This window comes from Mycteria americana, chromosome 16 (genome assembly GCF_035582795.1).
Source record: "Mycteria americana isolate JAX WOST 10 ecotype Jacksonville Zoo and Gardens chromosome 16, USCA_MyAme_1.0, whole genome shotgun sequence".
Taxonomy (NCBI): domain Eukaryota; kingdom Metazoa; phylum Chordata; class Aves; order Ciconiiformes; family Ciconiidae; genus Mycteria; species Mycteria americana.
The window spans coordinates 13,073,031-13,098,602 of NC_134380.1; the positions used below are offsets into that span (position 1 = coordinate 13,073,031).

Genomic DNA, 25,572 nt, shown 5'->3' on the forward strand with positions numbered 1-25,572 from the left:
AGTAATGGATCCTAATTCCTGGGCGTAATGGGCGAGCTGGGAACTAAGCCCCCCTCTCCCCAGCTTCAAATCCCTCTTGATGGGAAGGGATGGGGAGTTTTAAGCCCGAGGAATCCCGGAATGCCTGGGCAGGGCTCTGCCGGGCAGCTGCTGGTGGCAGGGAGGAGGGTGCAACCCCCCCCCCGCGCTCGGCAAAGCCCGGCAAGCAGAGACGAGGTGGGAATAGGGGCACGTGGTCCCCACGGCTCTGCCCCACTGTTGCCTGTCCCCAGCCGCCCGCAAAGGACCAGCAGCTGGCGGGACACCCGGGTCCTTCTCCCGTCTTTGCTGGGGATGCCTCGCACAAGCGCCGGCACAGGGACAGCAGGGGAGGACCGTGCCCACCCCCCCGTGCCTGGGTTCAGCCCTCGTTCAGCACAGGGTCACCACCCCGCTGCCCCTCGGGGACAGGGGGTGACACCCGGCTTCTCCCCTCCCCAGCTCGCTAATCAGAAGCTGATCAGCCCAGCACCCGTTCCTGCTAATTGACACGAATCAGGGTGAGAAATAGCCGGATGCACCGGGCAGCCCAACGGAGCCGGTGCCCGCCAGCGCCGGTGGGATGCCCTGAATCGGGCCCGCCTGCCCCTGTGGGCTCCAAGCACCCAATGGAGCCCAACCGACACCGGGTACCGGTACCCGGCGCCGTGCCCATTGCCTCGGCCACCCTGCACCATCACCCGTCTCGGAGGAAATAACGCGATTGCCTCCCTCCCTCCCCACCAGCCCCTCTTTGGTCTGGCCAGGACGCGGCCGGTGCAAAGGGGCAGCCCTGGGAAGCCTCTGTCCCACCTCGACCACGGGAGGGGGGACAGAGCTGTCTCCCCGGTCCCCCGGGCTTTGCAGGGCTCTCCCATCCCTCCCAGAGCATCGCTGCCCAGGAAGCAGGACGGCAGCCCGCCGGGAGCGCTGGCACGGCCGGCCGGCACTGCCACCGCGCAGCCCCACGCTCCCGCTGCGGCCCCCAGTGCCCCCCCAGCACAGGGAGATGAAGCTAAATCTCTTCTGCATCAGACTATCGCTGGCGCTCCGCAGCACGAAGAGATTAAAAAACAATAAAGAGAAAGCGAAACCCTCCGCTATAATTACCAGCCTTTAGCCGCCAGCGGAGGCAGGGAGGGAGGGAAGGAAAAAGAGGGAAAAAGAAACAGAGAAGAAGAAATCCACTAAAATTTTAATAGGAACCACTGCATTTAATTTAACGACACATTTTTTCAATTACCAGAATAATTGTTTTATTCATAAAACGAGTTTCAATAAAGAGGGTAATTTTCCTTTGTTTTTATTATTCATTTGTGTAACATATTCGCGGCGCAGTTCCCCGGCACCACAGCAACCACTCCACATCTGGGGGCCGGGGGGAGGCGGGGGGGCCTGCGCCGGCATGGCAGGGAAGGGGTTAACATCGCCGGGGTGCCCCATGGCCCCCAGACACAGCACCCATGGGGGACCGCAATGTCCCCGAGCACCCCGGTGGGGTCACAGCCCCGGCTGGGTGCAAGGAGAGATCGCCCCGGGGACCTATCCCGGCCAAGGCACACCGTCCCCGGGGACAAACCACAGCCACCCCGGCCGCGTGGCCCCGTGCCCAGGGAGCTGGCCGGGGACAGGCGAAGCCCCGGGGCCGTGCCACCGCCCGGGGAGCCGTCCCTTGGCTAAGTCACATTTTCTGCTTGTCGGACGCCAGCGTGCGGTCGGGAGACATCAATTTTTCAGCGGCTGTTGGTAAAGTCACCGGGCTGATTAAATGGCACGCATCCCTGCCGGCACCGAGGGCAGGGCCTCGCCGCAGGGACGGGAGCCGCTGCAACACCCCGGCACGGCCCCTGGTGCCCCCGGTGTCCCCACCGCAGTCCCCTCCCGGGGCGGTGGCAGGGGCCACGCGAGGCGGGTGGCCGGCAGGTGCCGGGGGATTAGCAGCGCTCTCCGCCGCTGCCAGAGCCATTAGTATTCCTGAGAGGAGGCTTCATCCCCTTAATAAAAAGCAAACACAGAATTGAAATGCCGAATGCTCCCGGCACCTGGAGAGCCACGGAGCACGACGTGCTGCCGAGCAGGGACCCGGGCGTCCGGGGCGGGGGGGGGACCCAGGTGTCCGGGAGGTGCCAAGGACGAAGCCGAGCGTGGGGTCGAGATGGCGTGGGCATCCTCGCCGAGCCCCGCTTGCCCCCCTCCCAGCACCTGAGCAGGCACAAAGCAACCTGGGCTGCTACCCCTGGAGCACAGCCCCCCCAAACTCGCTGCACGTGTGGGCCTCGCTGGCCAGTGCCCATCCGCTCTGCCGGCAGCGCTTGGCCACGCCAGCCTCATCTGGCACGGCAGGGCCAGCGCTGGAGCCGTGCCCCGGTGCCCATGCCGTGCTCCGGCAGAACACGGCCCCTTCGGTTCACCCTCTCTCCCGCAGTGACTTGATGCCAGCTTCAAATTTGGGGAAGGGGTGGCGGGGAAAGCGTCAAACCCAGCCGGACAGCGATGGAGAAGCACCGGCAGGAGCAGGGATCGCAGCTCACATCTTGCACCCGGGCAGCACCGCTCGCCCGCGGGGACATCGGAGCCCCGAGCGTGGCTGTGCCGTGACACCGCCACGGCACGGGGCTCTTGGCAGAGCCCAGCTTTCACCTCACCACCCAGCAAATGCAGGTTTGTCAGCAAAACCCACCAGCAAAGGGTTTTGGTGCCCTGCGGCGGCACGCCAAGGCATCATGCCAAAGCGCCTTCGCTCCTCTCTAATCTGCCTGGCTCACGCGAACGCTCCCGGCAAAGCGTGGCGGCGGCGTGGCCCCGCGGGACAAGCTGTGCGTGGCGGGGAGGGAGGCGCGGCACAGCGCGGCACCGCGTTTGGCTCGCGCAAACCGGGGATGAAAGGCAGCGCTGCCACGGCGGATGCAACGGGGGAAGGCACCCTTCCTGCGGCACCAGCCCCGCTCTGCTGGGACCCCCGGCCCCGCGCCCAAGGCGGGGGTCCCTCCGCACGCCCTGAAGCAGCACGGCTACGAGTCGCAGAGCAGGGACCCGGGTGGGGGTTGAGGGACTCCCCTTCCCACTTGTACCAGGACCGGGTGGCCCCGGGGACGCGGGTGGCCCCGCGGACGCAGGCGTCCCCAGCTCCCCCGGTGCCGTGGGGAAGGGGGCAGCCGGGGGGGCTCCAGCCCCGGCCACAGCTGCAGCCTCCCTGGGGCTCGCACGGGGCCAGCAGCGGGGCAGGACGGATCCATCCTCCCCAGCCCATCGCCCGCCAAAGCCAATATCCATCCCAGCGTCGGCCCTCGGTCCTGACCCCGGTGGGAAGGGCTGGCCTGGGCGCACAGGGTCAGCCACGGGGGACAGCCCAGCCGCCCCTTGCTCCCCCCAGCCTGGGCTGGTGGCCACGGGGTGGCCTCGGTCCCCACCGGCACACGGAGCAGCACCAAAGGCACCGGGCACAATCCTGCCCATCTCAGCCCCACGGATCAGCCAGGCCACCCCATGCACCCCCACCCATGGTGTTCTTTTAATGTAGTTTTTTTTTCTTTTTACTAAGAAAAAGACTTATAATTGCAGACGTGTCCATTAATTCTCGCAACTTACTTTCTTGCCCTCCTTCCCTGCTTTTCCCTTCCCTCCCCTTCTCCCCCCCACTGAGACCAAGAGGTTTAAAACTCTCCTTCTGGCTATTAATTAAAAGCAACCTCTCTGCTATCACGAGCGTACTTGCCATAAATTAATAGCGGCCTTCTTAATCAAATCATATCTCCTCTCTGAGCATCCCGCGCACGGTGCCGGGGTTGGTATCCCAGTCCGCCCGGCCGTGAAATGCAATTTCCAATGCTCCGGTGTACTCGGCAGCTCTGCTCCGTCTCCTCCTCCCCGCCCGCGCCCGTACCTGTGCCGGCCCGGCAGCACCGCCTCGGCCGAGAGGGAGGGAGAGGGGCCCGGCATGCTGCGCGCGGAGGTGGCTCCCAAAAGACACGCTCCATTTCTCAGCTATTTACCGCGTTTATCCGCAGCCCCCGCGGATGGCACTTGCCTTCCTGCATTATTTAGAGGGCACAGCCCAAGCCAAGGGGTTCGGTGCTCGCCAGCGGCACGAGGCTGTGAGAGCAATCGTGGGAAATCCTCCCGCCGCGGCTGGGGGCGTGGAAAGGCAGCCGGGCCACGGCGCAGCTTCTCAGGGGGTCAGCCGAGAGCCATGCTCTTGGACCTGCAAGCTCACGGCGCTTCACTCGCCGCGGCACGCTGGAGAGCATCGTCCCTCTGGTCCCCGCAGCACAGTCCCCCATCCCTGTCCCACCAGCTTTCCCTTCTCCCCATCCGCACGGCGCTTTCCCACCGCACGCCCTTTCTTTCTCAAGGGCGGGTGCAAGCCCACGATGACAAGAACCCACACGCACGTCCCGGGCGATGCCACCCCAGGGCGGCTCCTGCCCCACGCACGGCACCAGCCGTCCCGGCCGCAGCTCCGATCCATTCCTGGGAGACCGGCTGGGCTGCAGCGGTACCCCAAGCCCGGTCCTCCCCTCCAGCCCCACCCGGGCTGCAGCAGTTCTCCAGTCCCACGGGGCTCCCAGGCAGCAAATGTGAGCTGGGACAGAGGAGGACCCAAAAACGGTGCCCTACAGCTGCTGCTTCTCCAGGCTGGGGCTGCTAATTACAGCCCTCTCCTTTGCCGCTTGGAAAATCCCGCGCCGGCTGTGATTTTCCTGCTTGGCAGAGGCAGCCCTGCCTCCCTGATGGTCTGAGACAGGCTTGGGGGGGCTTCAGCTCGGTCCCTCCCGCAGCACCACAGTCCAAGCCCCGAGCAGCGGGGAGACGATGGGGGCTGCAGCGGGGAGCCACGCCGAAAAGGAGCTGCTTCTCATAAAAAGATTGCCGAGCAGAGCCAAGAGGGTTTTTAACCGAGGCAGAACAGCCTGGAGAGCCTTTCTTGCTCGGCCCCAATCACACCGAGATCAGAGGAATGAACCCATCTTTGTCGCACGTAAGGGAGGCCGCAGCTCCGAGCCATCGGCAGGTCGGAGCAGGGCTGCACCGCCCGTGTTCCGAGGACGTGGGAGCATCTCACAGCGGCTGCATCCCTCCTGCAGCAAACCCCAGAGCTGTGCCAGGCACCGTGCCCGTCCTGCCCGTGACCGGGCACCGGTGCAGCCCTCGGGTGAAGAGCCGGAGCAGGATGGTGCAGTCAAGAGGCTCCCGGGCTGCACGGGCACCCGGTACCCTCCAGCCATCTGCTGCCGGCACGCACCCTGCAATGACCTTGCTGCCGAAACACATCCGTCTTTGCTCCGATGCCTCACGCTGAGCCCGTCAGACTGCTCGCAGCACGAGGATCTGCTGCTCTGCCACGGCGAAGGGGCACGGGCAGCAGGGGGGCTGGCGGCCAAGGGCACGCTGCCCGTTGGGCTCGGGCCACGGCTCCTGCCCACCCGGAGAGACGCGGATGGAGCCAGGCACCTTTTCATCTCCATCCAACTCTCCGCGTGTTTCTGCAATTGCTTTAGCAATTTCCTCGCAGAGGAAAAGGTCTTCTCAGAGGTGGGGGAGCCCTTGGGAAATGGGGTGGCCCCCCCGGCAAGCGTGCATGCACGTCACCCGCACGGCAAGAGGGGTCCGGCAAAGGAGGGGAGCCGGATCCAGCGCTGCCACCCCAGCAAGGAGCTGGGCTGGACCCAGCAGAGCACACAGCTCCGGCGCCGTTGCCCCGCTCCCCTGTGCCTCCCTCGGAGGAGATTTGGGGTTTCTTACATGCCGTAAGCCGATTGCAGAGGTGTGTTAACTGGATTAGGTGGGAGGCTGAGAGAGACGTAGACCTGGAGGAGCTGCTCAGCGGAGCACGGCTCCTGCCCGTGTGACACCGGCAGGATTTGCAGAGCCGGCTTTTAAACTGATTTTTTTTTTCCCTTAAGCCTTTGGAAAGGTGAAGCTGCGGGAGGGACGTGAGCTGCGCTACCTCCTCGCCCCATGCAAAAATCCTGCAGGGCCCCGGCGTGGGCTGGCAGCAGAGTCGCATCCCCTCACCGGTCCCCACGGCCGCCCCTGCCCTCGGCACCGGCACCGAGAGGGGCAGGGTGACACCGCACCGCCCCGGGCAGCGGCACCCGCGGCGCCTCGGGGAGCAGCACGGTGACCCCGAGCCCCCGCACGGCCCCGTCAGCACCCACCCGCGGCGATAATCCCCGCCGGCAGCAGGCACCGGCTCGGGGCTCTCGGTGACAGCCCTGCAGTTAATGCAAGCTGACCGCTGCAGGGCACGGCCGGGGGGGACCGTGGCCTCAGCACCCCCCTGCCCAGCTGCACCCAGACCAGGGGAGCTGCCCAAATCTCCCGGCACGGACCCAGCCTGGGGCAAAGGAGACGTCGATGGGGACCGCAGCAATCCCTGCCTCCAAGGATGCACGGAGCGGCCCAGCGAGCAACGTCCCCCGCCTCCTTGCACGGTCTCCAGCACGGCACCGGTGTCACCTGCGAACTGCACAGCAGTTTTGCCGGTGTCACACTTCATCCATCTCCGCCGGAGCTCTGCCGCAGCGCTTCCCGGCCTCGAGGCGGGGGAAGAGGCAGCGGGTGCGATCTCCATGGCCAGCGGCGCTCGGCAAAGCCCAGGCAGAGACCAGGAGCCCCAAACTCAGCCAAGGTGGCCCCGGCATGGTACGTGGCGGGATCTGCCGTGGCACAGCCAGCACGAGGCAGGATCCAGCCCCTCGCACCCAGCGGCTCCGAGCGGGGTTGGCGCTGCCCGCCGGGACCACGGCATCCCCCAGGACGGACAGACGGATGGACGGACGCCCTCCTCCCGTGCTGCCTCCCGCCAGGCCGGCAGGACACCCCGACCGCGCTGCCATCTCCCCTTCCTCCTCCTGCATCTGTCTCCAAGCCCATACTTATTTATTTATTTGTTAATTAACTGCTGTTTCCATAACAAACGCTCCAGCTTCTCCCAGCTTCCAACAGCCCTGGGGCTGGATTGTTAACTAGGATTTTAATTTGTTAATTAAGAGCAGGATGGCTCCATAACAAGCTCCTCTTCCGCAGTCGGGCTCTCGGAGGGCTCAGCGGGCCATCGGCTGAGCCAGCGGCCTCGCCGTGCCCTGCCGAACCCCCCAAGGATGGGGCACGTGGGGAGGGGCGAGCCCGGCTCCCCCAGGACAAGGGGCGTTTGCAAGAGGGACATCGAGCCCGGCAGCACCACGGTGCCTGCCCAGGACCTCCCTTCTCCCAACACTGATGCTGGAGATGAAGCCCCCTCCCTTTACGGTCTCATCCTGGCAATCCCTTCCCCAAACACCGAACAACCCCCAGCATGTGTCCCCGGCCATCGGGGGGTCCCAAACCTGCAGACCGATCCCCCTCTGCCCATTGCGGCAGAGCCGGGGCCGTGCCAGCATCATCCCTTCCCGGCACCCCGCTTCTGCCCAAGGACTGCAGCGCCGGGGCAGCCCTCGGAGCCCAGCCCCTGCGGCACCAGGGACCCAGCCTGGGTGCGCCCCGGTGCCGACACGGGCCAGGTAAGGCTTGAGATGCTCCCCGAGCCAAGGGGAGACGTCAGCCCTGGCCGGGGAACAGCGTCTCATTCAGCCCCGCGGCGAGGCCGCAGCTGGGAACAGAGCGGGGCTGTGTGCCTGCCCGTCCCTGCCTGCCCTCGCACACCCAGCCCCTCTGCCTGCCCGGCCGTGCCGGCTGGAAAAAATAACATTTCCCCTCACGGGAAACCCTGAACAGACGCACACACACGGCACCGTTGTGTGTTCCCAGCCCACGAGCCCGGGGGGGCCGACAAGCAGAGCTTTGTGCTCTGAAGCACCGCACGGCCCCTACGGACCCCCACGCCTGGCCCCGAGCGCACGGACCCTGGGAGCCTGGCCCCAAAGGCACAGACCCCAGCACGGGGCTCCAAACCCAATCCCAAATGCGTGGAGCTGCAAGGGACCCCCAGCAAAAGGGCCACGCACAGATGCTTCTGGGGGGGCAGGAGACCCCCAGTCCTGGGGCACGTCCCTGGGACTGCCCGGCTGCGGGTGGCACAGCCGGACATCACTGCGGGCTGCAGCGAGCCCGTCCCCCCGCCGAGCATGTCCCCAAGCAGGACACAGCCCCGTCCCCAGCCGGGGATGTTTAACAAGTTCCAGGCTCCAGCCAAAACTCCTTCCCCAGCAAACTCCTTCCAATGCCACAAATCCTCCCGACCCCACGATTACGCAGCTCCGCCGTATCTGGGTCACTGCCGTGAGTCACAGACACCCGGAGAGTGACTCAACGCAATTAGAAGGGCTGGATCCCGCCGCCGATTTCCCCAGGAGAGACTCCAAAACGGTGAGGAGAGGAAGGATGGACGGACATCACCTCCAGACCCCGCACAGCCGCCAGCCAGCCACTCTCCGGGCAGGAGAGGGGGTGAACACGCATCCCCTTCCCGGCAGCCCCAGAGGGGTGCGGGGCCCTTCCCAGCCCCGTCCCCAAAGGCTTCGCAGCCAGGACCGGCGCTTTCCTGCGAGGGTTTGGCAGGACCGGGCTCCACAGCCGGCTGCCAAGCAAGGCGGGGGCCCCAACAGCCCTGGACCCCAACGCCAGGCTGGTCCCAGCACTGGGTGCGATGGACGGCACGCAAGCCCGGTGCAGCCCGGCACAGCCCTGGGCTGGATTTGGCCCCGTGGGGCACGTCGAGTGTATCCTCCGGGTATTCCTGGAGGGCGACCGCAGCCCTGGGCTGCGGTGGCTCCCACGGCCACCGCGGCCAAGGAGGGGTGGGAAAGCAAAGCCACCACCACACCCCCCCCATCCCGACAGCACCTGGGTTGTCACTTCTGCAAGGGGCATCCCTCCCGCCGCCGCCGCCGTCCCCGAGCTCCTGCCGCCCCCCGCATCCCCCAGCCACGCGGGACGCTCAGCGCAGCCCTCGCAGACAGACAGCCGCTTTCCAGGCTCACCACGAGAATCTCAACAAGGCGGCATTTCCCAACCGAAAAAATACGGCAGGGAAAGAAAAACAGAAGACAGAAACCACAAGAAAAACCCCACTCAGCCTTTCCCATGGTGCTGACGCAATTAAGTCTCCAGCCCCGCGGGATGGCAAACACTTTGCCAGGTTCCCGCCCCCCCCCGTGCCGAGCAGGACGAAGGCACTGGTGGCCACGGTCCCCCTCCCCGCGGCACGGCCCCGAGCCAGCGGGCACCGGGCACTCGCCGATTTACTGGGGTGTTGCCCAGACATCCTTTTTCCAAAGTATTAATTAGTCATCGCATTGCTCACTTGAAACATAAATAGCTGTAGCATGACAGCGAACACGAGTTTTCCTTGGAACGAGCCTTTTCCAAAGCTTTTCCTTCCCAGACGCCCCTGTTTGCAGATGGGGGACGGGAATAACTCGCAGCCTGGCAATCCCCCCCCGCCATCCACGACGGCCCCGAATTTCCAGGGCAGAGAAGCGAACTCCGGTCATTGCACTTATTTACACACTTGTGGCTCTCCCGGCCAGAGGGGCTTTTCCAGCCAACGCCGCGACGCCGGGCCAGCGATTCCAGTGGCAAAGCCAGCGCCGCTGCCCAACCTGACGTGAAGCTTATGGGGAGAAGCCAAGCGAGCGAGACTCCACCACCGCCCCAGGTGAAGGGCTCCGGCAGCTCACTGCCCCTGCTCGCTGCACCCGCCTTGTTTCCACCCTCCGCCGCACAGCTCTGCTCCCCGCCACTGCCCTCCCAGCCCTTCTCTCCACCGAGCAAGCGAGCAAAATGGAGAAAACGGGGAGACAAAGGCACCCATCACCTTCCTCCCCTCGCACCCTGTGCGTGCAGGCAGAGGCCGGGTGCTCAGCGGTTCCCGGTGCTCAGCCGGCAGGGAGGGCTCTCCCAAAGGCAGAGCTCTGAATTAAACATACCACCCTAATGAGTTGATTTTATTAGTTTGCGAATGCATTGAGAACTCATTATCAAAATAAACATCAATTCACTCCACCGAGCGTGGCGCCGCGCTCGCCCCGGCAGCGCTGCAGCTGGGGCCGCACGCAGCTCCCGCCCCGAGACGCGCCGCCGGTCCCCTCCGCACCCCATCTCCAGCACCCGCTGCAGGCCAGCCCCGGGGCGGGGGGGCGGGGGGGGGCAGAGGGGCAGCAGCCTCCCACCCTGCGAAGCACCTCGCACCACGAGATTCGCTTCTCCATTTCAGCTGGGGGGCTTCAGGCTGAGCACCCAACATTGCTGCTTGCTGGGGTGGGACAGCCCCGAGCGCCTGCCACCCCACGTGGGCCGTGCGAGGTCTCCCGGGACCCGCTCGGTGCTGCCGCGGGGCGAGAAGCCGAGCCACGGCCCCTCGGGGTTGCTGCAGGGCAGGCTGAAGCCCCCACCCTGCCCCAGGGTCTCGCAACCCCCCGCGAGCACCCCTGGGAACTACACCCAGCGCTGGAGCACCGGGGACTCGGCAGACCCAAAGGTCCCCCAGGGACGGCCGGGGCAGGAGGCACCGCCCCGGCCGCCGGCAGCCAGCGCCGAGCCCCTCTCCGCCAGGGCCGGCGCGCCGAGGCGTGAAGCGGGGGCACGGCAGGCGCATTGTCCGGCTCGGCAGGATGCGCTCCCCTTGGAAACAGCAGCTAATCCCACTTCATCCCCCTTCACGGCCATCAGCTGTTTTTCAGGCATTCAGGAGGCGGGTTGCTGAAACCGGAGCTATTGTGTCCGCCGCACCCCAGCCCCCTCCATCCATCCGTCCGTCCGTCCATCCATCCACCCGTCCAGCCCAGCCGCGCCGGGCCGGGCACCAGCGGCATATCCGCACCCAGCTCCTGCCCCAGCACCGTTCCCAGCCGGACCTTCGTGAACCACCCAGCGACGGGGATGCCAGACCCACGCAGGACCCGCTCCCCCTCGCCTTCTCCCAAGCTCTCAGTCCGACCCCGTGGTCCAAACCCAAGCCAGGAGGAAGAGGAGGAAGGGGAAGCACCGAGCACCCCACCATGACGAGACCCCCGGGCTCAGGCTGAGCGCCGGGGACAGCCACCTCCACGGCCCAGCGCTCCATTGCTCCCCGCCAGGGAGACGCAGAATCCCAGAAGGAGGGCGATGAATAAGGAACATAAATGACCCCATAAAACCCCAGTTAATGCCCAGCCCCTGCCCCAGATTCGGCCCGGTTTCCTCACCCAGCTGCGGCTCACAGCCAGCGAACTGGGATGTGCTGGGGGGACGGCCCTGCGGGATGGGGACAGAGGGGGACAGGCTCCTCCAACCATCCCGGCAAACGCACCCCAACCCCGCAGATACGGGACAGGGGAGCAAACCGGTCCCCGGCCCCGCTCTCGCCCCGGGGAAACGCCCTCTGGCTCGGGCCAGTCACACACCCAGGAGCGGGCACACGCGCCCTGATCAACGACGGGGCTCTAAAAATAGCATTTCCCTTCGTCAGCTTCTTGTGAGCCATCAACACAGCCACGCTGCTGAGTGCCGGGGGCTGCGCCCCACAGCCCGGGTCTCCCGCTGGCCAGGGTGACCTGCTGGCCTCAGGGGACGGCCAGAGTCTCCCCCCATGCCACGCGTGTCCTGCCATGGTGCAGCAGGACCCTGCCAGGCACCCCAACCCATGCTGGCTTTGCACATGGACCCAAGTGTCCTGGAGAAACCCCTCCAGGGACCAGCGCTCCCACCAAGGAATCCACGTCCCGCTCCTCACCCCGGCAGGACCCGGGCGTCGCTGCTGCAGGGCTTAAGGTTACAGACCAGGACTCGCAGGTTGTCGTCTCACCCAGCAGTGCAAAAAGCAATTAGCTATCACGGCTAAAATTAGCTCAGCCGTTTCTTTCTGCTAATGGTCAAACTCATCAAGGTTTCCCTACACCAGGGGCCTCGGCACCTCCACGTGGGCAGGCAGTGATGGATGAGAGCCCACGGAGCTACTCGTGTGCCTATGTACAGAGGGCAGCGGGACACCAGCCGGCACCGCATCCCGGTCCCCTTCCCACTGTACCCACTGCCACCTCTGCCTGGTGCCTCAGTTTCCCCCCCCGCTGCCCAGGGACAGAGGGGGGGCTCCCAGCACGCTCGGGACAGCCAGCCCAGAGCTGCCATGCTCCGAGGGGGATGATGGGGACGACGACTGCTGGCAGGGCGTGGAGGGAGGGTTGTTTCGGCACGGGGGGGGGGGGCCCCCGGCATTCCTGGAATTGCCACCGCGCCATCCCCGCTGCCGGCCGGGATGCCCGGCTGCTGGCACGCAGCAGCAGCTGGTCCCAGCGCCCAGGGCCTTCTCCAGCCCACGGTGGCTGCTGGCCAGGAGGTGACACCGATCCACGCGGGGAGGTGACAACCCAGAGCAGCCGGCAGCTGCCAGTCACAGCATCCCCAGGGACGGTCCTGCACGAGGCCGAGAGCCCCCCGCACCCCAAGTCTCCGTTCCTGGGGGGCCGAGGGCGGGGGCGCAGCTGCCCCATCAGAGCGGGGAGACAAAGGGGGCCGGGGACCAGCTGCAGGCCGGGAATGTCCCCTGCCCTCGGCCCCGTTCCCAGGGATCAGGTTTCCCAGTTCCCAGGCAACCCGAGCCCGGCACGGCTTTCCAGGCGCAGCATTCCTGCACCCCGCGGGGCTGGGGGCGAGGGGAGGGGGCCGCCGAGGGGGCCGCTGCCTTCCCCGGGCGCAGGCAGGTGGTGGGCGGCAGGCAGGGGAGAAAGGGAGGAAGGCGAAGCATCGCTGGGAGCGAGGTGCGGGATGTCCCCCCAAAGCATCGCTGGGAGCAGGGGGGGATGCACCCCCAAAGCATCGCTGGGAGCGAGGTGCGGGATGTCCCCCCAAAGCATCGCTGGGAGCGAGGGGGGGACGCACCCCCAAAGCATCCCTGGGAGCGAAGTGGGGGATGTCCCCCCAAAGCATTGCTGGGAGCAAGGGGGGGGGGATGCACCCCCAAAGCATCGCTGGGAGCAGGGGGGGGGGGATGTCCCCCTAAAGCATCACTGGGAGCAAGGGGGGACGCACCCCCAAAGCATCACTGGGAGCGAGGTGCGGGATGTCCCCCCAAAGCATCGCTGGGAGGGGGGGGGGGATGTCCCCCCAAAGCATCGCTGGGAGCAGGGGGGGATGCACCCCCAAAGCATCGCTGGGAGCAAGGGGGGGGGACGCACCCCCAAAGCATCGCTGGGAGCAAGGGGGGGGGACGCACCCCCAAAGCATCGCTGGGAGCAAGGGGGGGGACACACCCCCAAAGCATCGCTGGGAGCAAGGGGGGGGACACACCCCCAAAGCATCGCTGGGAGCGAGGGGGGACGCACCCCCAAAGCATCGCTGAGAGCGAGGGGGGGGACGCACCCCCAAAGCATCGCTGAGAGCGAGGGGGGGGACGCACCCCCAAAGCATCGCTGAGAGCGAGGGGGGGGGGGATGTCCCCCTAAAGCATTGCTGGGAGCAGGGGGGGACGCACCCCCAAAGCATCGCTGGGAGCGGGGGGGGGATGCACCCCCAAAGCATCGCTGGGAGCGGGGGGGGGATGCACCCTGACAGCCGGTCCCCAGCCCCACAAAGGGGGTGCTCAGGGCAGTGCCCACGCAGGCGGCGTTGCCGGCGTGCCGGGGCTGTGAGGGATGCCAGGCGGGCCCGGCACGGCGCCAGCAAGGCAGGGAGCCCCTACCAGCACATTCCCGCCTGCCTGGCGGGGCGAAGCACAGCAGGAACCGAGCACAGCAGCACCCCGAGCCCAGACCGACCCCCGGGGACGGCTCTGGGCATGCAGAGGGTGGGAACCCCAAAACAGAGCAGCAGCCCCGGGGATAGGGGAGGTCCCCGGCATTGCCACCGCACCTCCAGCCGCTCCGAGTCACCCGGGCCCTCTCCAGCACCCGTGCAACGCTGCCCTGCGCAGCAGGGGGACATCTCCCTTCCCCCGGGAGCTCCTGGGACATCCCTCTGCCCCCAGCACCCACCACCCTGACACGGCCCGGCCCCACAAGGGTGCTGGATCCCCACGGGTGCTTTGGAAAGCCGAGGCCCGGTGCCACGCGCAGAAGCTGTGCGGCACCAGCAGAGCACCGCGGCCACCGGCCCCTCTGCACCACCCTGTGCCCGCGCAGCAGCCCCGGCACGACCACGGGGGCTCAGATCGCCCTTCGTTAGCACGATCACATCACCACTGACAGCAGCATATTTATTACTGGCCTGGCACTGACCATTTTTCACCCAGAGACATGCGACTTAGCTAACAAGCTCGGGGAGGTAACGAGGGCTCAGAGGGGAGGGGACCTGGTGCTCACCCACCCCAGCTGGGACCCAGCACCCAAAGGGTGTTGCTCCCACAGAGCTCTGCACCCCAGTCTGAGCAGGGCCTAATTCACCCCAGGCAACAGCTTGCGCCGCTGCTGCAAAACATCAACGCACCCCCCAACCAGTTTGTGTAGGGCCTACAGTAATGTGTGTGGTGGCTAGAGCTCATCCCCAGGCAGGAACCAGCCACATCAGGGATCAGCTCCAGGCATGGGCTGGGGACAAGGACACGGTTCGTAAAGACCCACGAAGGCAGACGCAGGGTCACTCCTCATCACACCGCCCTGCCGGCACCCCACGAGCCAGCCTCCTCCTCCCAGCTTTAATTATCAGCATTTTCCCAGGTTCACGAGCAACCTGCATCCACCTGCCTGCCTCCTTCCCTCTCTCCTCCAGCTCCTTCATTTGCTCCCGCTGAGGGGAAATGCTACCCCAGCCTAATTCCCATCGCTAAGGGACGGGCGGCACTCGATACTCGCCACCCTGGCCTCAGCTGCCCCCAGCTATCCCAGCCCACCGATGTGTGCCCGACCGTGCCGGGAGCTCCAGCCCCGCCAGGCAGCGGAGGTGGGCACGAGCCCAGAGCCGCTCTCCTTCCGCTGGCAGCCCCCGCCCTGCCTGTTCTCCCCCAGGGAGCCGGCTCCCAGCCCGCAGGCACGGTGGCATACCCCAGTGCTGCTGTGGCTCGGATCACTGGCACCCCAAACCTTTGGGGACCAGCCAGGGCACCAAGCACAGCGATGGGGCACGGTGACAGGGGCTGCCTGGGATCGGACCGCATCCCCCTCCCCCTTATGGTTATCAGGTCATGAAAATTTCATGGCTGCGCCTGGTCACTAATGGCTTCCAAAGAAGCATCAAATTTTAATCTTCCCTTCCTCTCCCCTAAAAGCCACTTTCCTTCCTGAGCCGGAGCTTTGCACGAGGCCACCAGCTAACGCGCCGGCCGCGCGCGCAGAGAAGGGGGAGCCAGGGCAGGAGACACCCACGCTCAGTCATCCCTTCCCTGCTGCCGCCGGCACAGAGGGCACCAGCGGCACCTTCACAAAGTCCTGGCATGGGCCCGTCACCGGCATCACATCCCCCGGGAAGGAGCAGGGGCTCGTCACCCTCCCGCTCAGCCCCACAGGGCTCCACGCACGCGGACGTGCCCAGGCACCACGCGTGGGTGCCAGAAGACGCCGGCACTCCCCCACTCCAGCCTCTAATAAGCCTCTTTGGTGGAAGCCGACCATCTCGGGCCCCTGCCCCAAATCCCATCTGGAACCTTAAGCCTCCCAAATCCCTCCTAGGACTGGCCGCAGCCTCCTCAATCCCATTAGAGGTGCTGTGCCAGCACAGGGGGTCCTGGGCTGTGCCCCCAGCCCTGGGCAGGGGGAAACCACATCCCTGGGGGTCAGAAAATCTACAAAAAGTGGGGAGAAGAAGGCTCGGACCCCCCCCAGACACCCAGCCCCCTCCAGCTCTTGGGGGGCCTTTATTGTCTTGCTTAATCAGCTGAAGGCACCTTTGCTGCCGGCGCGGGCTGGCTGGGGCAGGGCTGGCAGCAGGGGGCTGCCCGTGCCCCCCCCGGCCGTGGCACCGGCGCTCGGCCCCGGCACAGGTCGCACTGCGACACAGCTCCCGCCCGGGCGGCGCTGACTGATTAGCCTTCCACCCAGCACCGCATTCAGCTCCGGGTAATTAGCGCGAGGGCCCTAATCAATAAGTTATTTTTTGCCGTGGGTAATTAATAATTACACAGCACAGACGGGCTGTAATTAAACTTCCGTCCCCTCTCTCCCCAGCAGCGAGGGGCCTTTGTTTTACCAACTGCAGGTATTAAAGTGTTTCATCCTGCGCCTGGGGAGCCCCCGCACCCCAGCCGGGGAGGTCTCGCCCCATCCCCTCCTCCTCCCCCTCTCTATTGATCCCATTTTCTTTGGCTGCCTGAATCAATAGCACCGGCACAAAGCGCTGCCTGCCTCCGCTCCCGCTGCCCCTCGCTGCCAGCCCTGCGGGGATGCCCACGCCGGGCTGCCCTGCCTGCCCCACCGCAGCAGGGCTGAGCCGGAGGCCGAAGCCGGGCATCCTGCCGGCACGCCTGCTCCTTCTCCAGCTCCCTCGCTCCAGCGCCCGGTCCGCCCCAACGGGCCGCGGCGGCGAGCGTCGGCAGCCCACGCGCAGCGGGCGCCGCAGCCGGGGAGGTGACCCTGCCGGTGCGTCCCCGGTGCCATCCGTGGCCGGGGAGACGGGCACGTGCCAGGCTTTGGCAATGCTCCCCGCACCGCGACTCTGTCGCGGGCAGCCAGCGCTCGCGCTCGCCCGTGGCCGCTGCCTGCCACGCAGCGCCGGGGCCGGGCACCGAGCAATGTCACGCTGCCCGTGAGGACGTGACACACGCTGCAGGGAGCCGAAGCCGCAAAGCTCGGCTCCCGCACCAGGAGCGGGGAGCAAAGCCCCTTCCCCACCCCTTGAGAAGGCTGAAGCACAGACAGCCCCACGTCTTCCACCCCACGGCGAGACCCCGCAGCCCCACGGACAAACGGAAGGAGATTCGGTCACACCAGGAGCCCATCCCACAGGCAGGGAAGAAACAGACCACGGGAGACCCACCAGCCGGAGACGCCAGCCAGGAGAAGAGAAACTCGGCAAGGGAGTGAATCAATCAAAGAGACCTTCACAGCTCCCCACACAGGGCCTGCCCGGATAATATACTGCCGCTTTAGATGTTATGTTCTGAACTTAATTACTGAGAAATTATAGCAGTGCTGGGGGAGGCTCAGGGGGAGCGGGAGGACGAGAGCGCACAGGGACTTCTGGCTTCACTTGCTGCCGCAAACAAGGGCAAGAAATGTCGCGGGCGAGGACCCCCGGCGCTGTGCCCCCCCCCCCCGTTTCGCAGCCTGGATCTGCTCTGTCCAAGCGGCGTGGACGGAGGCGGCCGTGCTGCAGCCCTGCCAGCCGGGAGCCTCGCCGCTGGGGAAGGGGACAGGACCCCAGGGCCCCCCGGGCATCTCCGAACCCCAGCTGCACCCCAAAGGGCCACAAACTATTTCCACCTCCCTCTCGGGTAGCGGAGCAGCTAAAAACAGACTGTGTGCCGTGCCAGAGCCCCGGAGGCAAGGAGCAGACAGGGGCTCGCCCTGCCCAGCGGTACTGCCGCACCCCGAGGGCCAGCTGGGTGCACAGGGAGCCCCGGGCACCCACGGGGGCTCAGGGCTGCAGACCCCCTCCAGCCCCAGCCCCCTGCCCGGTCTGACCAGCCGACTGGAGGTCGATGGGACCAACACCAGGGCAAGAGCCCTGGGTGCTCCCCAAACTTGCGCCCCAGGTCTTGTGGTGCCATGGGGGTCCCCCGGGAGGGGGGTGAAATGGGTGCCTTCACCCCCCGCCACCCCCGGGGGATGCTCGGCCTCCCGAGAGTGGTCCAGGGCAGTCTCTACCGCATGCTCAGGCCAATATTCCCCCCCCATCCCCAGCCTGGGGGCAGGTTTGGGGCATGGGGAAGGAGGCAGCAGAGCAGAGCCGTGCTGCCGAGCCCCCGCCGAGCCCTCCCGGACACCGCGCTGCGCTCGGCACCGGCGGGCCCCGGGCCCCAGCTCCGGGGGGGAGCTTCTTGAACACCACCGATGCTGTGCCCCCCGCCCGGAGCTCCGGGGCCGCCTCGGTCGTCCCCCCCACCTCGGCTGGCACAAAGCTTCCCCGGGCCGGGAGGGTGGGGGCTCGGCTGAGGGAAGCAGCGCCGGGACCCCCCCCAACCCTCCGCGGTTCACCTCCAGCATTAAAGCGGGAGCTGGAGGCTGTGTCCCGTCCCCCCCCCCCCCGCACCCCCTTACCTTGGGCGCCGGCTCCCGGGGGGCCGGGCAGGGCGAGCACCGCGAAGCACAGCAGCCCCCAGCTCCCGAGCCGGGCCATGGCTCCGCCAAGACGGGGCGAGGGGGGGGGCAACTTCCCCGACTTTATAATCCGGGCGGCTGCGGCGCCAGTCCCCGCCGCTGGCCGGGCACCGGGGCGTCCTCCGGGCTCCGGCGCAGGGACCCCCGCAGCAGCGCTGCTGGGAGGGAGGCGAAGACGGCGGGGCGAAAGGCTCCTCGTGGGGCGGGGGTCCGCAGGCAGCTCCCCACCATGTGCAACTTCCCCGAGGACGTGCGGAGCCGGGACCCCCAAATCCGGAGCGGGGCCGGCAGCCGAGCCCCTCCCCGAGCGTTGCGCCCCGCGTCAGGGAAGGGGACGGGAAGCGGAGGGCTGCGCGCCCCCGGCCCCTCCCGCCCGCCCGGGCACGATGGGGGCCGGGCCCCCGCCGCTCCCGGAGCCGAGCGCACCGCAGCCGCCGAAAAGTTTGGGGTCCGGGGGCGGGGGGCGGCAGGCGGCCCCTCCCCAGCGCTCAGCTCCTGCCCGGGGTCATCCCCGCCTCGGCAGCTCCGGGCGACGGCGGGGGGGGAGGGGGGGTGTCTCCCCCCGTTGCCTCCCGCTGCGCCCCGGCACCCGCGGGGAACGGGGGAAAGTGCGGCCGCGGCGCGCCGCGGCGCGGGGAGCCGCTCGGAGCCGCCGGCGGTGCGCGGCGGGCGGGCTGGCGGCGCCGCGCCGTCCCCTCTCGGCGCTCCGGCCGGCTGCCTGCTCCTCCTGCGCGGCTCGGCGGCAGAGTGAGCCGCGGCGGCGGGGCTCGGCGGAGCCGGGGGCAGCCCGAGCCGGGGAGGCGGGGAGACGGCGCGGCTCCGAGCGCTACCCAGCGGCCGCGGCCGGGCGCGCACGGAGCGGCGGGGGGAGCGGGCGCGGCAGGCGCGTCCCCCCGGCCGCCCCCGCTTCGTGCGGGCTCCCTCCCCGCCTCGGTGCTCCCCGGCTGTGTGAGCAGCAGCCCCCCTCCGCAGCTCCAAGCGCCTGGAGCCGCCCCCCGCCCCTCCACCGGCACTCAAAGCATCAGCACCCAGTCCCTGGGAAGGGGACGCGGCGTGTCCCTGAGGCAGCTCAAAAGCAGAAGTCAACTCACTGCCACAGGATTCTCAAAGCAAACGTTTTAGGGTTCTCAAAAAAAATCAAAGCTCTAACCCCGGAGATGAGCCAATGGCACCTCCCAGATAACGTACCACCTCTTCAGGCCTGATCCTGCAATTCCTCAAGCCCAGATCTCCCAACAGGATCAGGCCTTGAACGCACATCCTTCAGAGACGTCTGTGCTTTATGCCAGTACAGTGCCTCGCATTTGGTGGGGGAAGAGCAGCTCAGTCACGGCTGCTACTGAGCATTAATACCCAAGGACCTACACCATCTGCACAGAAAGAAATATCCACCCTGAACGCTGGATCAGCTTCCTGAGCACACAGAGTACCTTTGAGCCAAGGGACCTACAAGGATCAGGGTGAAATGAAAGCACGAGCAGATTAGCCCGAAGCCAGGCCCAGCACCACCGGGTCAAACCAGGGCAGGGACGGAGGGAGCACTCTCCCACAAGCATCGATAACAACTGTGTGCGTTAGTGCCCGGGCACCGGTGTGCATTTCCACTACGTTATACGCACAGTCCTCAGGGGGACAATGCCTGTGTGCACGTTGCGTATTTGGAGAGCTACTGCCAAATTTCCCATCGACCTCTTGAAGAGAGACTGAACAATAACCCAGCACTTGCCCACCCCGGCATTAATCAGCTCCGTGGCTGGCATTCTCAACTGAGATGACAGGGATCGATGTGCTGTGGGAGGCTGCAATCCTGGCTCGCCCCTCGAGGAGGTGTTTCCCAGTGCGGGCTGGAACAAGCAGGGAGAGCGGCTGCCCTGCCAGGGGTGAGCTCAGCCCCCTGCAGCGGGCTTGGACCCCGCTCCCCAGGCACCGACACACATGCTGCAGCGGGGAGCAGCCACGATAATGCTCAGCACGCTCTCAAGCCCGTGTGGGATCAGGGCTTTGTTCCATAAAGAACAGGAATTCCTGTCTCCAGGGCCATAAATTCAGCACCTGCCCCTGGTGCCTGCACTGATTTATGGTTATTACAATTAATCTTGCCGAGGTGCAAGCTGTTTATTACCCACTTGCAGAAGTACCTGGTTCCCCACAGTCACCTAGGGCAGACTGGTTGAGTTTTGATCTCGCACCAGCACTCCCACCAGAGCACGTCCTCCCTCCCAGCCCTGCTCGCTCCGTACCAGCTCTCCTCTGCCCAAATCCATCCGAGCAGGAGCAAGTTCCAGAACGCAACCACCACAGCTGTTTCCAGGAGCGGGTGGAAAAGCCGAGAGCTGCCCTGTACGACGTTGGCACATCCCAGGGAGCACAGAGGGCAGCAGGCTCTGGTGGCACCTGCATTGCCACCTACCTGGTGACCCTGAGGGCATGGCAGGGGACGCCCTGGGTGGGAGGCTGTGGCCCCCCGGTGCTGCTGGGTCACCCCCGCCCCATGCAGGGCATCTCTCCATCTCCCATGAGTTTTGGCCCGATCCTCCAGCAACATCACATAGCATATTGAGAATCCCAACTTCTGAGCCACAATTTGGGGCAGCATCACTTGTAATTACGGCAGGAATCGCGACGATGCACGCACACAGACCAGCTGTGAGCCTTGTCGCGTGACTCTTTCCTCTCCAAGACTCTTCTGGAAGGGGTGAAGATGCACAGGTCTCCACGTGCACGTCAGGGTTTGTGCTTTTGAGCTCCTCTCTAGAAATCCCTGACCCCTGGCACAGGGGTCTCAGGCCCCCAGTGGCAGCAGCACATCCACCGGCTGCTGCTGGCGACCTCGGCAAATGAGGGGTTTGCCTTGTGCAGCCACCACACCGGTCCCGTGGGCAGCAGAAAGCCGCCTCAGGCCTATTTGTAGATTTGAAAGCTGTTATTTTGCCTCCTGCTTGAAGAGAGCACATCAAAGTCAAACCCAAAATACGTCGCTGGGCTTGAATTAAAAACTCTTGTCTGAAACCAAGGCAAGTTCCAAAAAAAGATCAAGGCTCTATTTGAAATGTAAAAGTCTTTGCTGGGATGTCAGGCGCTTCGGGGACTGAGAGTCAATGCTATCCTAAGGCTACAGGACAACAGCCAAGAGCTTCCTTCAGCCATCCTCAGCATCCCTCATCTTCCTTGGAAGAGGCACCAGCTCTCTCCCAGCACCATCGCTCTTCCCGGAGCACAAGAGCAGCATCCCACAGGGAGCACCGTGCCCCCTCCAAGCTCCCTGCTCCGGGAAGGGGCTAGCAAGTGCAAGGAAAGGTGAGGTCAGAAGCGCTGCCCATGAGTGAGAGACTCCAGGAGCTCAGTCCTTTTCCACTATCAAAGGGGAGAGGACGTAGACGTAACCACAGGCTGTCAGCACCGACATCAGGAAGAGAAATTGGATAATGGAGGCTCTGCAGCCTTGCAGGCAGAGGTATAGCCAGCTCCCACAGGCAGAAGCTGAAGCCAGACCTATCCAGACCAGCAATAAGGTGCACGTTTCTAACAGTGAGGATAACCAACTGGCTGCAGCCAGGCTCCCCAATACTTTTTTTTGTAATTAAGACTGGAAGTGGCTTTTTAATTTCTCCAGAAGCATCTGCTCTGCTGGAAGAGTTAATTCAGGGTAGTGCTGTAGGCCACAAGCGGTCTCTGTGATCTGTTAACTCCTCTCTTTAAACCTGGGCTTAGGACAGATCCCTTCTCCCCAGCAGAACCATGGCATGGGGCGAGACGCAGCCATCGCACACCCCGGGGCCGTGGCGATGCCTCCCAGCCCCCAGGCAGGGCCACACACAGGCAGATGCTCCGTTTTCGGCAGGACTGAAGCTGCCTCACCTTGAAGGGCATCAAACAGGGCTCCACACTGTCCTTGGATGCTGTGCAAGGAGCCTCTAAACCAGCTTGGAACAGAAACATCTTAAATATTTGATGTCTTTAAAAAAATACCAAGAGAAGGAATAGCAACAGGAGAGAGCCCTCTCCTTCCTGCCAGCCTGGCTCTTCTTCCTGGCCTGGAGCTCTCTCCCAGCATCAGCTGCTTGGGGCATCTCAGCCCAATTAAGATCTTCCTCCAAGTCCAGAGTGAGACCATGCTGGGTGCTGGGGCTGCGGGGCTCCGAGCTGGCGGAGAGCAGAGCGACAGCATTTCCCCAGCAATGGTTCCAGGAGTCCCATTTCTGAGCAGGATCTGCCTCTCTCCTTGGAGAGCAGCGGTTTGGGAACAAGCCAAGAAGGGCCAGAAACTTCCTAGGGAGACCTGCCCACGGCTCTGCTCCACCTCCACACCCACCGGTCCCCACCTCAGTGGGCAGAGGGGGGTCCTGGGCAGCCCTGACCCTCCCCAGACCCCTCACTGGGGCCCAGCATGCTGCTGACCACATCTGCAGCATCATGAGCATCTCCCCAGGAGCAACACGTGCCAAGCCCGAGGGGCTTCCCCAGCACCGCCAACGGTGCAGGAGCAGCCCTGCCCGGTGCTCCCACCTCCCTGAGGTGGGACACGGGGACCGGGGGGCTCAGCCCCATCTCCACTGAGCCCAGCCGCCCCTCGTTGCCCCCCAAACACAAGGGTTTGGCACACACAGCACCACCAGGCTGGGGACTCCCAAACCCGCCACGGTGCAGAGACAGTGCCGGCATTAAAGCTCTTTCTTCTGCTCTAAACCACCTCTAATTGAGCACCCGGAGACAGGCTGCACACCTTCCCCTCCGCCTGCGAGCAGGAGATGCAGGTGGAGAAGAGGCATTAATCCCAGCAGCCGTCCTCCACCGGGGAAGCCAGCATGAACAGGAGCCTTTGCTCCAGCACAAAGCTTTTATCAGCCTCCCTGCAGCGCGGCCGGCTCTGCGGAGGAGCTCCGGGCAGCGCAGCAAGAGCCGCTCGCACCGGCTGCGGCGGGGGGGGCCTCTCCCTCATGCAAAAAGCAGGAGGTTGGGGATCCTGGCTGGATCCCCACGGGCTGCTCCAGGCCAGAGGGTCCACAAGCCCCACAGTGGGGAAATGCCATTTCTGCTGCTCCAGACCCACAGCCCTTCCTCAGCTGGGGATTCACACGGGCAAATCCCCTCCAGAGCATCTTCTCGAGGCTGCAGGTACTGGGGAGCGGAAGCATTTCTAAATGTAAAACAACCCAAAGCCACAGCCGTGGGACCGGGAGCCCCACAGCTCTGACACACCAATTGTTCCTCCACCGCCCCCGTAAAGCTGAGCGTGGCTTTTTCTGCTGGCTGGAAAGAGCCAAGAGGAGCCCCCAGGATGGGCTATGGGGAAAGCTGGCTCTGCTTTGCACCGGCAGGGTAAAGGTGCGACCGCCGGCTTCGTGGCAGCGAGCTCAGCACTGGCCCCGCACCCACCAGCACAGAAACACCCGCTCAGCAGCACCAGGCCCCCACCAACAGCCCAAACCTCAAGGCTTATTTTTAAATCAGGAGATTAAAAATTTAAACTAAGGCTTTGGCTCATTTTAACATGATTTCTTAACATTTAAAGGCCACCTTCCTGAGCATTTCTCAAGAACAGCAGCTGGGGACCAGCCAGGTTTGCTAGGGGCTGGATCCAAGACTCTCACTTAATCACATGCTTCCAGGAGTTGAGGTTTTAGAGGCACTCGCTGCTGAACCCCACACACCAGCCAGGGCCAGGTTGAGGGTGCCAGGAGCCCCCCCAGCTCCGCTCCCCTTGGCTAGAGCATTTGCAATAAACACATTTCTGATCCCCAGCTCCCTGCGTGACCCAGCATCCAATGCTCAGAGAAGGGGTTTTTTATTTTTGCTGGGCACTCCAGACCCAAAAGCAAAGGACACAGGAGGACACCAGCTCACTTTTTAGGAGCACATATCACATCTGCTCACGCTCTCCCCAGCACCTCTGCCTTTGCAATTGCCACACTTAAGCACATACAGATATACCTGTACCTGCCGCAGCCCTGGGCACCGCTCACACCCCACGGCTCAGGGTGCCTGCAAGCAGAAGCTCAGAAAAGCAGCAGAAGCAGAAAAGCAGCAGAGCCCACAGCCCATCTTGCCAGTCCCCACCAGGCACCCCTCGTGGCTTGTCCCTCACGGAAAGGGCCAGCTCGCTCCTGCTCCTTCCCAGCTAGCTCCAGCATCTCCTTGCCCTGGCACTGGGCATCCCCAACCTCACCAACACTTCAGAGCAGCAACACAGCACTTGAAAGCTCTGCCCTTACCCCAGCTCTGCCAGGTCAGGCTCATTTAACTCTTCTGCATTAAGCCAGTGGATTTAATCCACCTGCAGGTTAAACCCCTCCAGGTGTGTGCAGGCAGTGACTGCAGCCCCCAGCCCATGGCTTCCCCACTTACTACACTGTTACCGAGGGAAGGGGGAAGCCCCATCCCCGACAGTGGGTCAGGATCCTCCCAGGGGGCTGCCATCCCTGCCTACAGGATCGGGCCCCTGCTGGAACAAGGGCAGGCGGCTGCCGGCTCCTTCCCCGCGTGCCCCGCAGCACACGTTGGTCCCTGATGCGATCCAATTAGGAAGCCACAGAGATGCCCCCAAAGTGGCCGGCGGCTCCCCAGGGCCATCAGGAGGGTGGCAGGAGGCTGACCCCCCACGGCCTTGCCCCACGCACCCCAGCCTCGCCGTGCCCACTCGGCTCAGCCCCGGCTCGGCGCTCCAGCCCGGCACAGGGCGAGGGCTCTCCATCATCCGGCGGGCAGTTTCCCAGCACAGGGTGCTTCAGGTGCTGCACTGATTTCCAGCACCACAGGATTAGGTGATAAATAATGGATAATAATAGGAGAAATAGTAAATAATATATTTACAGACTCGCATAATGAATAACACTGAGCACAGGCGATCGCCAGTGCCTGGCAGAGCCGGCTGCCGCAGCGCTGCTGAACTGGCAAAGGGGAGTGGGCGCAAGGGGGGACCCAGGCAGGGGGACGCGGGGCTCTGCGGGGCTCCCAGAGCCTGTCCCCCCCAAACATCAGCCGTTCGCTCCCCTGCTTGTCTTCCCACAAAGCCCCGGGGCCATGTTAGGGAGATGTAATTACCAGCTCCTCAATCAATCCTGTTAGCAGCAACAAAACCTCAAAGTGAATTACTCCGTCCTCGTGGGCAAAAAGTCTGGTTGGGATCGGGACTGGGGGGGAACGCGGGCAGGGGGGTCCCTGCGCAGCCCCCTCCCCACACCGAGCCCACCAGACCTGCTGGGTTTGCCGCTCCAGCCGGCTCTGCTCTGCTCTGCTCCCCACTGGGGCTCCGGCTGCTCCCGGGGCCGGTGGGATGGGGGGCAGCGCCGGGGATCACGGCCCCCCGAGCATCGCCCCGCGTTAACCCAGGGAGAGCGGGGGCCAGGGAGCGCGCAGACGCTTGGGAAATGGATTCCGGCTGGTTCCTGCCGAGTAATTACGCTCAATAAGGGGCCGTCGATGGGATTTGCTGTCAATTGTCACCCCGTGC

At 65.0% G+C, this 25,572-nt stretch overlaps 2 protein-coding genes across 3 annotated transcripts in view; one reads left to right on the top strand and one right to left on the bottom strand.

Annotated features, from left to right (window-relative positions):
* The window catches only part of SDK2 (sidekick cell adhesion molecule 2), a 52,978-nt gene extending 34,322 nt beyond the window's left edge, over nt 1-18,656 (bottom strand). The window contains exon 1 of one of the 2 annotated variants that reach the window (XM_075518756.1): nt 18,063-18,656. In XM_075518756.1, the coding sequence (XP_075374871.1) occupies nt 18,063-18,141 (79 nt within the window). In that variant the 5' untranslated portion in view covers nt 18,142-18,656. The remainder of the gene's footprint in view (nt 1-18,062) is intronic. The other variant, XM_075518757.1, reaches the window with a different exon arrangement.
* RPL38 (ribosomal protein L38) overlaps nt 1-25,572 on the top strand; it is a 250,828-nt gene that overhangs the window by 165,195 nt on the left and 60,061 nt on the right. The window lies entirely within an intron of this gene.